At 43.5% G+C, this 14048-nt stretch overlaps 2 protein-coding genes across 5 annotated transcripts in view; one reads left to right on the plus strand and one right to left on the minus strand.

The window, feature by feature from the left end:
• The window catches only part of sppl3 (signal peptide peptidase 3), a 271477-nt gene that overhangs the window by 244821 nt on the left and 12608 nt on the right, over positions 1–14048 (plus strand). For both annotated transcript variants that reach the window (XM_085961834.1, XM_085961835.1), the window contains exons 7-8: positions 5747–5853; positions 10504–10667. In XM_085961834.1, the coding sequence (XP_085817960.1) occupies positions 5747–5853; positions 10504–10667 (271 nt within the window). The remainder of the gene's footprint in view (positions 1–5746; positions 5854–10503; positions 10668–14048) is intronic.
• The window catches only part of acads (acyl-CoA dehydrogenase short chain), a 303908-nt gene that overhangs the window by 9971 nt on the left and 279889 nt on the right, over positions 1–14048 (minus strand). The window lies entirely within an intron of this gene.

The raw sequence follows: 14048 nt of genomic DNA on the forward strand, positions 1-14048 counted from the left end.
TTCAGATCCCATGCACTTCATATACTCCGCTCAATTCGGAAGTGGTTCTAATAAGATGATAATGTAGGGGTACTACTAAATTAAAAAAATAAAATAAACTGAACTGAGAAATAAATCCTTTGACCTTTTTAAAAGGGACTACGAAGTGCTGGTAACTTTGTCTTGTAATTTTGTTTATTGAAAACCTGAGACGAATTTCTGTTGAGTATCATCAGGTCAATTAATTGAGATTAGGAAATGTGATTACAGAGATGAGGCTTTTTTAACCAATATTTTTAAACCTATCTGGATTTAAAAAATTAGAAATCTATTTGCATAATGCCACCAAACATATTCAGTTTGCCCCTCCCCATAAACGCTTTATGCTCCATATGCTATAGCCATACTTGTAACAACAATTTGCATTTATATAGCGCCTTTAACGTCGTAAAATGTCCCAAGGCGCTTCACTGGTGCGTTATCAAACAAAATTTGACATTGAGCCACATGAGATATTAGGACAGGTGACTAAAATCTTGGTCAAAGAGGTAGGTTTTAAGGAGCGTCTTAAAGGAGGAGAGAGAGGTTTTAGGGAGGGGCGAGGCCATGGAGGGATTTGAAGACAAGGATGAGAATTTTTAAATTGAGGCGCTGTCGTACTGGGAGCCAATGTAGGTCAGCGAGCACGGGTGCTGGGTGAAACGGGACATGGTGCGAGTTAGGACACGAGCAGTAGCATTTTAAATAAGTTCTTGTTCGTGTCGGGTGAAAGATAGGCGGCCAGCCAGGAGAGCGTTGGAACAGTCGAGTCTAGAGGTAACAAAGACGTGGATGAGGGTTTCACCAGCAGATGAGCTGAGGCAGGAGCGGAGTCGGGTGATGTTACCGAGGTGGTCTTGGTGATGGAGAAGTTATGTGGTCGGAACCTCATCTCGGGGTCAAATATGTCACCAAGGTTGCAGATGGTCTGGTTCAGCCTCCGTAACAGCAGGTGGTGCTGTAGGAAAGGCCAACAGTCCTGCCTTGCTTGTACCCACTTGGGAGTAGAGGAGGAGGGAATTTTATTGGGTTGGTTAAATCCATGTGTGTTGTATTGGCTTCAGATGTTTCATTTGAGCCAATACAGCAACAATTTCACAGTTGTGAGTTTGAAAGTGCAGTTGTAAATGATTGGGGAAGTGTTTTTTCAAGGGAAAGACGCAGAAGGAAGTGGGTTAGGTAGGGGGATGTGAAAGATACAAAAGTTGCTGGAGCTGGCCTTGTCACTGATGGAGACGGTGGGAGTAGAAGAACTGCAGGAGATGGCAAGACATGGGTAGGAGAGTTTATATAGAGGGGGAAGCTTACAGAGGAAAGGAAGGCAGTGAATTCTGAGGAGAGAGAGTAAGTGAAGCGAGATGAAGATTGAAATCACCGAGGATGAGGAATCACTCAGTGCAGAGGCTGAGGAAGGAAAGAAGGGAGGATATACAGTATAGAAACATAGAAGATAGGAGCAGGAGTAGGCCCTTCGAGCCTGCTCCGCCATTCAACGAGATCATGGCTGATCATCCAAACCCTAGCACCCGGACCCTACACCGACAGCCATCCCACCCAAACCCTATCCCCGTAACCCCACGTATTTAATCCCCCCTAACACTAAGGGCCAATTTTTATCATGGCCAATCAACCTAACCCGCACATCTTTGGACTGTGGGAGGAAACCGGAGCACCCGGAGGAAACCCACGCAAACACGGGGAGAATGTCTGTGTGGAGTTTGCACAGTCACCCGAGGCCGGATTTGAACCCGGGTCCCTGGCGCTGTGAGGCAACAGTGCTAACCACTATGCCACCGTGCTGGGAGAAACTGGGAATGGGGCTGAGGGGGCCAGTGAAAAACAGGGATTTTAATGGAGAAGTGAGGGGTTGGAACAAGATGAGGAGCTGGAAGGAGAAGAAGGTGCCAGAGAAGTGGTGGGGGCGGGGAGACCAAGGTTTGACTTGGTGATGAGGGCCGTGGCAGTTTGGGCAGTCCAGATGGTTGACAGTATAGCCAGATGGGGAATCTTCAGTAAGGAGCAAGGTGTTGCCACCCATGAGCCAGGATTCAGTCAAAGCCTGGGTGTCAGTGCAATCATCCACAGTATGGTCATGGATGACGAGGACTTTTTTTTGCAAGTGATTGGACATTGTTGAGGGAATTGCAGAGAGGGACAGCGATTGATCCGCTGGCAAAATCCAAGGGGATAGTGAGTGGGTTGGGAAGGCGGTTAGCAAGGTTAGCCCCCAGCAGCTGTGCTGGATGGGAAGGTCAGTGAGAGAGGAGGATGGGGCAGCTGGGGTCGCTGCTCATAAGGAGGCAGCGATTAATTCTTTAATGGCATTAGGGTGGGCAAAGTGCTTGAGAGGGAAGAAATGAAAAGTGCCCTGACTAGGTGACTGAAAGGGTAGGAGATGGGAGACTCAGGCCCAAGAAAGGCCGAGAAAAAAAATGGAGATTGAAAGAACGTGCTTTCATCCAGTGGAAGCCAAAATATGTACACCAAAGACATTTGGGTTACCTAGGCACGGCCGAGATTAATATAGACATGTCCTGGCATAAACAGCGGACCTTCCCCCAACTACAAATGCAATTCTTCTGATTTTCAGTAGTTAACTTTATCACCACCAATGGGCCAGAAAAGCTTTTTGTTGTGCTGAGTTAGCTCAGCTCAGTTGGGGTAGCAGTTGGGTTTCGACAGTTATCCTCAGTGAATCAGGGCTAGTGGGAGAAGTCAACCAGATCTCTCTTCCTCAACAGTATCCATTGACAGGTGCTGGTAAGTACACTTGTGTGGACAGCTGGAAAGAACAGGATCGTGTTCTTGATGCAGTGCCCTCCATGGTTGAATAGTGCTTCCTAGGCGCTGCAACAAGAACGGTCACTTAGGTGAGGTACCGTGATGCTACTGGCTCCCTCAGGACCATCTCCCAGCACTTGTCGGTGCTTTCAGGAGAGGAAGAAAGGGCAGCAAACCATTGTTGCTTTGATGGGTGGTATTCACTGATGGATGGGCCCTGCAGCTCTTTGGAAGACTAAAGCTGTAATGGTGAACTGGACTGGCACTGGTGTTGTTAATTACCTTTCTGTTTTGAGTTATGAAATGAGGTTTTTTTTAATTACTTAAATATGGGGAAAGAATTATTTGATGCATTATCTTGATGAAATGGTTTGAAAATTTGAATTAACATGATATTTTCATTTTAAAAAGTGATTGCTGTTGCTCTGCATGCCTTTTTCCTACATGTGACAGATATCACTTTCTCAAAATGAGTGGGCATAGCACTATAATTACCTACAAATTATGTAGATTTCTCCTATCTCTTTGAAATGTATAAAATGTTTAAGACGTGAAATTATTCCAAAGTATTGCATGTAAAACTCTTCTAGTAGCAAATGAAAGTATCTGGATCTTCGTCATTAGAATTATCCAACACAGAAGGGGGCCATTCGGCCCATCGTGCTTGTGCCGGCTCTTTGGATGAACTATCCAGTTAGTCTCACTCCCTTGCTCTTTCCCCATAGGTTTGCAATATTTTTTCAAGTATTTATCCAATTCCCTTTTGAAAGTTAATATTGAATCTGTTTCCTCTACCCTTTCAGGTAGTACATTCCAGATAGTAACAACTCTCTGTGTTTAAAAAAAAAAAAAAAAAAAATCTCTCCTCGTCTCCCCTCTGGTTTTGTCCTCTGGTTACTGACTCCTTCCAGTGGAAATGGTCTCTCCCTATGTACTCTCTCAAAACACCTCATAAATTTGAACACCTCAATTAAATCTCCCCTTTGCCTTTTCTGCTCTACAGAGAACAACTTCTCTAGTCTTTCCACATAACTGAAGACCCTCATCCTTGTTACCATTCTAGTAAATCTCCTCTGGACCCTCTCCAAGGCCTTGACATCCTTCCTAAAGTGTGGTGCCCAGAATACTCCAGCTGAGGCCTAACCAGTGTTTTGTAAAGGTTTAGCATAACTTCTGTGCTTTTGTACTCGACGTCCCTGTTTATAAAGCCCAGGAACCCATATGCCATTTTTAACAGCTTTCTCAACTTCTCCTGCCACCTTCAGAGATTTGTGTACGTAAACCCACAGCTCTCTGTTCCTGCACCCCCTTTAAAATTGTATCATTTAGTTTATATTGCCCCTCATTCTTCCTTCCAAAATGCATCACTTCACACTTTTCTACATTAAATTTCACCTGCCATGTGTCTGCCCATTTCACCAGTTTGTCTATGTCCTCCTGAAGTCTGTTACCACCCTCCTCACTGTTTACTACATGTGTTCGTTAAAGATGTGCAAAATTGCTACATTATCAACATCATCTGCAGTTTTCCAATCTGTAAAATCTTATTCCAGAAATTAACTGAAAAATAGATGTGTAAGTCTACCTGACACTTAAAATGGTTGGTTGTACTGACTTGTCCATCCCTGTCTCTTCAAAACCTTAAGTAGGAAAACCTGCATTTCCAATTGAATATTCAGCATTAATGCCAAGAACTGTGAAACATTTAGTTGAATAATATAGACCAGTAATTTAAATTTATATCCTTTGGTCCTACTGGCCTTGGTTATCCTGAAGTAATATTCTGGCTTCGCCAAGTCGATGCCTTTCAGTACTTTATTTTATTTATAACTTGATTAGGTCCCTCCATAACTTTCTCTCTACACTGTAGAACTTCAACTTCTTTAATCTTTCCTCATAGCGCTATCGCTCTTTGCACCCTTTCCATTGATGCATGCTGACCAAAATTGGGCAAAGTACCCTTAAGTATGGTCTGACTGGTGTATTTTAAAACCTCTAGATTTGTACTCTATCATGCCTATTTACTCTCGTGGACATATACTCCACTTCGCTGGCTACTTTCCCAACGTTCTGTTTGTTTTTTTAATTGCCTTTTGCACTAATCACTTGCACATTGAAAGTGATGAGTCTATTGGCCACTCCCAGCTTCATTTCTAAGACTTCCTAAAGTCATTCTATTCCCTTCATTTTATACACATCATTCATTTCTCCCAATGTTTGTCAGTATTGCATTTGTCCAATAATATAAACCTTTATTACTGTCATTTTTGTTTTCATCTTGATTGGTTGGGGGGTGGGGGGAGGAAGAGAGAAACACAATCCAATTTTCAGTTAGAAAAGAGCCAGAGTCATAGGTTGTGCGTTCAAGCCCGTCTCTCAGACTTGAGCACATAATCTAGGCTGACATTTTAGTGCAGTACTGTGTGAGTGCTACATTGTTGGAGGTACTGTTTGAGATATTAAACTGCCTGTTCAGTGGACATAAAAGAATCTACAGCACTATTCTAAAAGCAGTGTGCTTTTTTGTTATCCTGGCCAATACTTAGCTTTCGACCAGCACCGCCAAAACAAAAAATAGCCTAATAGTATCTAGACAATGAAAACAGCTTGCGATGATTTGACAGATGCTGGTATAACTGGGTGGTCTCCAACCTTTCCAGTGAATTCAGTAACTGTGCTGGCACTGTATGGAAATTACACACCCTCCCCAAAAAGCGAAGGAACTGGCTTCGAATGCTTCCAAAAAGTACCTAACTTTCCAAATACTCAATCAACTGTGGGAACCGCTGAAAATAAAAACTAGTTTCCAGCATTTGTATATTACACCTAATGAATAATATTTTGGGGGACCTGTTGGATTGAATTCTTTCCATGTTTAGCACAGTGCATCAGTAGTTGCTGTGCTAATTTTGCAGTTTGCCAATACATTTTTTGTGCTCTGTTACAGCTCTGGCAATGGGACTCTGTGTGGCCATGATCGCTTTTGTGAGATTGCCAAGTCTTAAAGTTTCCTGCTTGCTGCTTTCTGGACTCCTCATTTATGATGTCTTCTGGGTAAGTTGCAATTAAACATTGCTGGTGTAACAGCTCTGCTCTTTACAGCTATATTATTAACTGCATAATTATAAACACATTCACTCAACTTTTTATCTTTGTGCTTTTGCATGGAGAAGACACATTAAAATTAGTTTATTTAAATTCTTCAACATGCAGTGACAATCTACAGTGACATCCTAATGCATGTCAGTGATTAATTAGAGATGCCATTGATACAGTGGCCCAGAAATTCCAGAACGGGGCTTGCAGCGCGTGCAAGCCCCGTATTTACACTTACCCCGCGCTACTGACGATCAGCTCCAGGGACGCCTGGACTTGGTGAATGAAAAAGAAGAATCCCGGGCAGCGTATGACGTCACGCCGCCCAGGAGTGCAGCCAGCGCGAAGCCAGGAGCGTGCAGTGTAAGTGAGACACGCCCCTTGAGGTCTCAGTTTCACTGGACACGCCCCCAATGTTTCTGTCAAGCTGCTAAGCATTTCTACATGCAAAGCAGCAGTTTAAATAGGTTTTTGGAAGTTTTTTGAAGATTTTGGTAACTTTTATAAACTTTTTAAAAAGTTTACATTATTTTGAGTAATCTGAAGTAGTTTTAAAGAGAATTAAAGCAATTTAAAGACTTTTAAAAGCCCTAAAAGAATTTTTTAAATTCCATTTATTTATTTAGCAATGTCGTCGCCATACGTGTCTTCACACTGTTCCCTTTGGGGAACTGTATGAAGTGGTGGAATGATTTATGGCCGTGATTAACGCTCATTCCGTGACCGTAACCATCTTTGAACCAGCCATTAGGGCGGTTAGTCCTATGGCGGGAGGGTTTTACGGGCTCCCACAAGCTATAGAAGGAGGGGGGGCCACCCACACCCACGGACGCAAATATCCCACTGGATGTCAACCCAGAATTTAGAGCCGGAGCTCCGACTCCACTTGCCGGGACTGTCTGGAGCGGGGTTCGAAACCCTACCCTGATCTGGCCCAGCGGCGGGGATCCTACCGCTATGACAAAGGCCCAATCCGATTAGCAACGTGAAATGGCAGCATAGGGCTCCAGTCACGGGGAGGGAAAAGGTGCAGGAAACGTATGGGTGTCACCTTTTGTGCGGAGTGGGCCTTTTGCGTAGCAGTAAGCATCCCCGCCGCTGGGCCAGAAGGAGTAGGGTTTTGAACCCCACTCCAGACAGTCCCGGCAAGTGGAGTCGGAGCTCCAACTTTAAATTCTGGGTGGACATCCAGCGGGATACTTGCGTCCGTGGGTGTTGGTGGCCCCCCCCCCCCCCCTCAGATGGGTTGTGGGAGCCCGTAAAACCCTCCCGCCATAGGACTAACCACCCTAATGGCTGGTTCAAAGATGGTTACGGTCACGGAATGAGCGTTAATCACGGCCATAAATCCTTCCACCACTTCATACAGTTCCCCAAAGGGAACAGTGTGAGGATACGTACGATGATGACCTCTTGCGCAATGCACCTCCTTGGACCCTCAGTCGCAGATGCGAGGGGGCAAGTCGTGCAATTGTTAAATTTTTTATTTTATTGACATGTAAAATGTTGGCCCAGTAATTCCCTTCCAAATACGCTAGTACGGTCGGGGTACTTACGCATCTGGCCGGATGAAATGCCGGTTTTCAGCATGCACAGTACATGTGGGGAAAACCGGCATTTCCTGTCCTCTGAACGAAGGGATTCAGAGGCAGAACGCGTGCGACTGCACAGGCAGCGCGTGCGCAGTATAATTCGCCGCTTTCATTAATGCTTTCAGTGAGGTCCAGTCATTACAACTTACACATGAAAAAAGCATGGGTACAGTTGCTCCAGAGGCTGCGGAGGAAGATATTTCTTATCGTGGAGCTTCTGAAAGTATGTATGTCTGTATATATTCCTTTGCGTGTTATGTATATATTCCTTTACTTATGTGTATGAATGTATTATTTAATTATGACTTTCAGAGAAAGTAACTTATTGGAAAATCATAATTAAAAATATACATTCATACACATTAGTAAAGGAATATAAAACATACATACATATACGTAAAGGAATATATGTGGACATACATACATAACTCATTCTCACATTCCATTCACACAGCCACAATTGCTCCTTCTACCTACCGTTCTGAAAACCCGTTTTTAAAATTAAAAAAAATTAAAGTTTAAAACTTACTTAAAATTTCTTAAAATAACTTCCCTCCCTTTCCCAAACCTAAATATTGCATTTCATAAGCTCCTCCATAAAATATAGCTCCTTCCCCAGCCAATGAACAACTTTACACTTGCTTTTTTCAAGTGTAAGTTCTAGGGACTTACCCTCACTGAATCCATCAGTGAAATCTACAAAGTTCACTGCGCAAGCGCTGCCTGTGCAGTCGCACGCGCTGTGAATAGACCTCGGGTCTGGAAATGCCGGCGTTCCCCGCATGCGCTGTTCCTGCTGAACGCCGGCATTTCCAACGGCCAGATGCGTGAGTAACCCGACCGTACTCACGCTTCTGGCCTGGAATTTCTGGCCCAGTATGTGTTAAGCTTGGGAGGCTTCGTTTAGCAATTTTTAAAAAATAATTTATTTTTCCCTGATTCACGCCCCTACACACTCTCCTGAAGATGGTGGCTTGTGTTGGGGCACGATTCCATGGGTAGCGATGGTCCTCTGGTACATCAACCAAGTGGCCATTACTCATGCATGAGCCTCGATGGTGAGTGCCGATGGGCCAATCCATCTCGAGGGCGGTTACAGTCGAGCTTGATCCTGTACTCACCTGAAGTCCGTAATCAGACTTCCAGCAGGGTTGCTGAATAGAGACCTAGAACCCTGAGGAGGACTTCCCCAGGGTTAACACAGCACAGATCAAACCAATTACCTTGTTGAATCAGTGCAGCTTAATACCACACCATGATTTAGCTGATGACTAATTGAGAGAGCTTCTATTGACCAATTTAATGATGGCTTTAAAACAGCCCATTGTAAACTATTTTGGTGCAAGATCCCAGGGTACAGTATGTCATATGCAAAAGTATCCTGTACATCTAAATCTATTCAGAGGATTAGTGATAGCTGTAACCATTTTGTCAGTCTATGTTTCTTCCTGTGTCTCCCTATCTCTCGTCAAGGGATTGGCGCTTGCTGGGGTATGGTTCCAAGGGCATCAGCAGCCCTCGGGTACCATCCCACGTGACCATTTTTCATGTGTGAGCCTCAAAAGTGAGAGTCAGCAGGTTGTTCAACAATGAAGGGCATCACAGTCAAGCATTAAATCCTATCCTCACTTGTGTATACATTTGTGAATTCAGTGGGAATCGTGACTTGTCTCTCCGTCGCCATCCTGTCCCCCCTGAGCCCAGCAGAACTGAAACCAATTATATATCAGCTAACTTAGAACAGACTAGGGATTTAATTTGGGACCTTCTGGTCCCTACGGATCTGTACCGCAACAGTGCATTTACTCACAAAGCCACCATCTTGTGTTTGAACAAAATGTCCTTTTGATTTTGTACCCTTTTATCTTGATTTAAATCCTTCACTGAATAATGACATTGTTATGCATATGTTGTACTCTGCATCAACTAAGCACGACTGCAATAAATTCACCATCTGGGGTCTCCTGAGACTGCACTGGGTTTGATGCCAAACAGCATCTTTTAGTAATGAGTGACTGCTTTTATACCTGTGTAACTAATGAAGTTCTGCATCTCTACATTATATATGCAGTATATTGCCTAAAATACAAACTTATTTACAACTGCTGTGCCCCATGAGTTTTAAAAGAAGTATGAAGAAGTCATTGCTGATAAAATAACTCTCTTCCTTGAAATCTTAACTATATTTTGTTGAAATATGTGGGATGAGATACAGAACTGGAAGGTACCATTTGTAGTCCATCTGGCCAGTCGCGGAGTTCAATAAATGTATACTGCTCCATATCTCATACTCATTAGTCACTCTCTGCCAAACATCTATCCTGTTCCTTTATGAATTTACCAGCATTGTCCTCCTCCACTGCCTCTTGGGTAGTCTGCCCATATATTCTGCAGTTATGTCTAAATCGTCTGTTTCCCTCCATCTTCTGAGGCGGCGATCGCGTCAGATTGACAGATGCAATGTTGACTCAACCGCTTGACTAAGCAGCCCGTCAGTCTGCCTGCAGTTTTCCTTCATTATTCAACATCAACTGAGTGACGAGCTGGCTCATTAGAGCTCTCCTGTCGTGTCCTCCATTACAGAATGCCTCATTTAAATAGTTTAATAATGATTAGTCCTCCAGAACAGCAAGTTCAGGCTTCACACAGTGTTAACTGTGTTTGTGATTAATGAACTTTTGAGCTGCTTGAGCAGTTTGGCTAGAAGAAGGAAAGAAGGGGGTTGGGGGGGAAGTACTTTCTATTTGAAGCTAGAGCTGAAGTTAGATATTGTCTGTCTGAAAAACCATGGTAACATAATTGTTAGCTTTTCAAGCAATTTACTGGCTCAACGTTGTTCTAAGCAACAAAGAAGAAATATTTTTTTCAGATTATTAGTGGTAATAAACCAGCCAACTGAGAAAAATAAATTTACTTCTGAACACAAAGGCAATTTGTGCTGTGATGTGGAAGTTATTGGAGTTCATTGAATAAGTAATGATTTCTTTTTCCCTTCTTCCTTCCCTCCGCCTTTCAGGTATTCTTCTCTGCTTACATCTTCAACAGCAATGTGATGGTGAAGGTGGCCACTCAGCCTGCTGACAATCCTTTAGATGTGCTGTCAAGAAAACTTCACTTGGGACCTAATGTTGGACGGGATGTTCCACGCCTGTCGCTACCTGGGAAGTTGGTGTTTCCAAGGTAAGAGCTGTGGAATAGAATATGATCTGGGTTCTTAGTTTTGAAGTGCTCAGCTGCACATGTGAATACTTTGAGGAAGTCTGAATCCTTTTGGTACTCATCCTTAAACAGATTTCTACTGATCAATTAACTATTTCTTTTGGGAATGAGCAAGCGACTCGTGAGCATGACTGACTTTTCATTCAAGAAGCCTTTGGTAGACATGAAAATGGGATAGCATGCCACAGAACTAACAGTTGCCCTTTTACCCAAGTTAAGCAGTAGAGACTTGATTTTTTTTTACCACACCCTCCAGTCCACTCCAAAAACCGAGCTATAGCATTCAGGCTAAAATTAATAGTTGGATTTATTTACTAGAATTATAATTGAACTAAAGCAAAAGGATACAGCACTTAACTAGAAGTACAATATTTGATTTACACAATGTTCCAAAAATAATATTCTGAATCATAGTGTCCTGTTAAGAATCTTTTAACTGCGCATCTCCCTGGCAACTGTCTGAGGCTGAACTAGACTGTTCGCAACCTTGGTTTCGTATTTGACCCAGAGATTAACTTCCGTCCACATATCCGCACCATCACCAAGACTGCCTACTTACAGCTCCACAACATCACCCGACTCCGCCCCGTCTCGGCTCATCTGCTGCTGAATCCTTCATCCACGCCTTTGTTACCTCTAGACTTGACTATTCCAACGCACTCCTAGCCGGCCTAATACCTTCCACCCTCCATAAACTTAAGCTCATCCAGAACTCGGCTGCTTGTATCCTAACTCTCACCAAGTCCCATTCAACCATTGCCCCAGTGCTCACGGACCTACATTGGCTACCAGACTGGCAACGCCTCAATTTTAAAATTCTCATCCTTGTTTTCAAATCCGTCCATGGCCTCGCCCCTCCCTATCTCTGTAACTTCCTACAACCCTCCGCGATATCTGCGCTCCTCCAATTCTGGCCTCTTGCGCATCCGCGATTTTAATTGTTCCACCATTGGCTACTGCACCTTCAGCTGCTGAGGACCCAAGCTCTGGAATTCCCTCACTAAACCTCTCTGCCTCTCTATCTCTCTCTCCTCCTTTAAGACGCTCCTTAAAACCTACCTCTATGACTAAGCTTTTGGGCATCTGTCCTACTATCTCCTTGTGTAGCTTGGTGTCAAATTTTGTTTGATAACTGTGAAGTGCCTTGTGACATTTTACTGCATTAAAGGTGCTATATAAATCCAAGTTGTTGTTCAATGTAATGTGGACGCTGTAGATTGATGGAGCCCCTCCCACTGCCACACTGTGGAAACTGGCAAATGGGGAACTGCATATTTGAGGACGTACATTGGTGGCTTTCTTGAAATTGGAAGCAGGAGAACAAACAGATAATTTCTCAACAGGCTGGTGATCAGAATTTTAATTATCTCTATCACTCAAATGGATAAAGTGTGACCAGCAACCCCTTGACCAGCTGTTGAGTTGTTTACCTGGCCAAAGCCTATTGGAATTCTGTCTAGCATAGCAGTCTTTGGTTGCAGCAATCACTGGTAACAAGTCCTACCTTCTCTCGCAGTTGTAAACATTATAATTAAAAAAAAGCGAGGGTATTAGCTGAACAATGGGACTTAAGGCAGATAAATCCCCCGGACCTGATGGCCTACATCCTAGGGTCTTGAGAGAAGTGGCGGTAGGGATTGTGGATGCATTGGTGATTATTTTCCAAAACTCCCTGGACTCAGGAAAGGTCCCGGCAGATTGGAAAACTGCTAATGTAACACCCTTATTTAAGAAGTGAAGTAGACAAAAAGCTGGAAACTATAGACCAGTTAGCCTAACATCTGTGGTTGGCAAAATGTTGGAGTCCATTATTAAGGAAACAGTAGCAGAGCATTTGGATAAACATAATTTAATAGGACAGAGTCAGCATGGTTTTATGAAGGGGAAGTCATGTTTGACAAATTTGCTCGAATTCTTTGAGGACGTAACATACAGGGTGGATAAAGGGGAACCAGTGGATGTAGTGTATTTGGACTTCCAAAAGGCATTTGACAAGGTTCCACACAAAAGATTACTGATCAAGATAAAAAATCACGGGATTGGGGGTAATATACTGGCATGGGTGGAAGATTGGCTATCTAACAGAAAACAAAGAGTTGGGATAAATGGTTTGTTCTCGGGCTGGCAATCAGTAACTAGTGGTGTTCCACAGGGGTCAGTGCTGGGACCCCAACTCTTTACAATCTATATTAATGATTTGGAGGAAGGGACCGAGTGCAACATATCCAAGTTTGCCGACGATACAAAGATGGGAGGGAAAGCAGTGAGTGAGGAGGACTTAAAAAACCTGCAAAAGGACATAGACAGGCTAAGTGAGTGGGCAGAGATTTGGCAGATGAAATGTAATATTGGAAAGTGTGAGGTTATGCATTTTGGCAGAAAAATCAAAGAGCAAGTTATTATCTAAATGGAGAGAAACTGCAAAGTGCTACAGTACAAAGGGATCTGGGGGTCCTGGTGCATGAAACACAAAAAGTTAGTATGCAGGTGCAGCAGGTGATCAGGAAGGCCAATAGAATCTTGGCTTTTATTGCAAGGGGGATGGAGTATAAAAACAGGGAAGTCTTGCTGCAGTTATACAAGGTATTGGTGAGGCCACACCTGGAATACTGCGTACAGTTTTGGTTTCCATATTTAAGAAAAGATATACTTGCTCTCGAGGCGGTTCAGAGAAGGTTCACTTGGTTGATTCCGGAGATGAGGGGGTTGACTTATGAGGAAAGGTTGAGTAGGTTGGGCCTCTACTCATTGGAGTTCAGAAGAATGAGAGGTGATCTTATCGAAACATATAAAATTGTGAGGGGGCTTGATCGGGTAGATGCGGTGAGGATGTTTCCACTGATGGGTGAGACTAGAACTAGGGGGCATAATCTTAGAATAAGGGGCTGCCCTTTCAAAACTGAGATGAGGAGACACTTCTTCACTCAGAGGGTAGTAAATCTATGGAATTTGCTACCCCAGAGAGCTGTGGAAGCTGCAACATTAAATAAATTTAAATCGGAGATAGACAGTTTCCTAGCAGATAAGGGAATTAGGGGTTACGGGGAGAGGGCAGGGAAGTGGACGTGAGTCTAGATTCGGATCAGCCATGATCCTATTGAATGGCGGAGCAGGCCCGAGGGGCCGTATGGCCTACTTCTGCTCCTACTTCTTATGTTCTTATGATCTGATTAGTTTCTACCAACAAACTCTGACTGCCTCGCCTTGGAACTAATAATTATCTCCGGGTAGTATTCACATATTGTCTGTCTTCCCCCACACAGATTAAGGAACTTTTTTAAGAATTAATCCAGCTGAAGTAATTTTTACTTTCAAATTCACAATACTTTGGTCTATCCAAAA

The sequence above is a fragment of the Somniosus microcephalus genome, chromosome 19, assembly GCF_052327205.1.
Source record: "Somniosus microcephalus isolate GS21.2 chromosome 19, FLI_Smic_1.0, whole genome shotgun sequence".
NCBI classification, from domain to species: domain Eukaryota; kingdom Metazoa; phylum Chordata; class Chondrichthyes; order Squaliformes; family Somniosidae; genus Somniosus; species Somniosus microcephalus.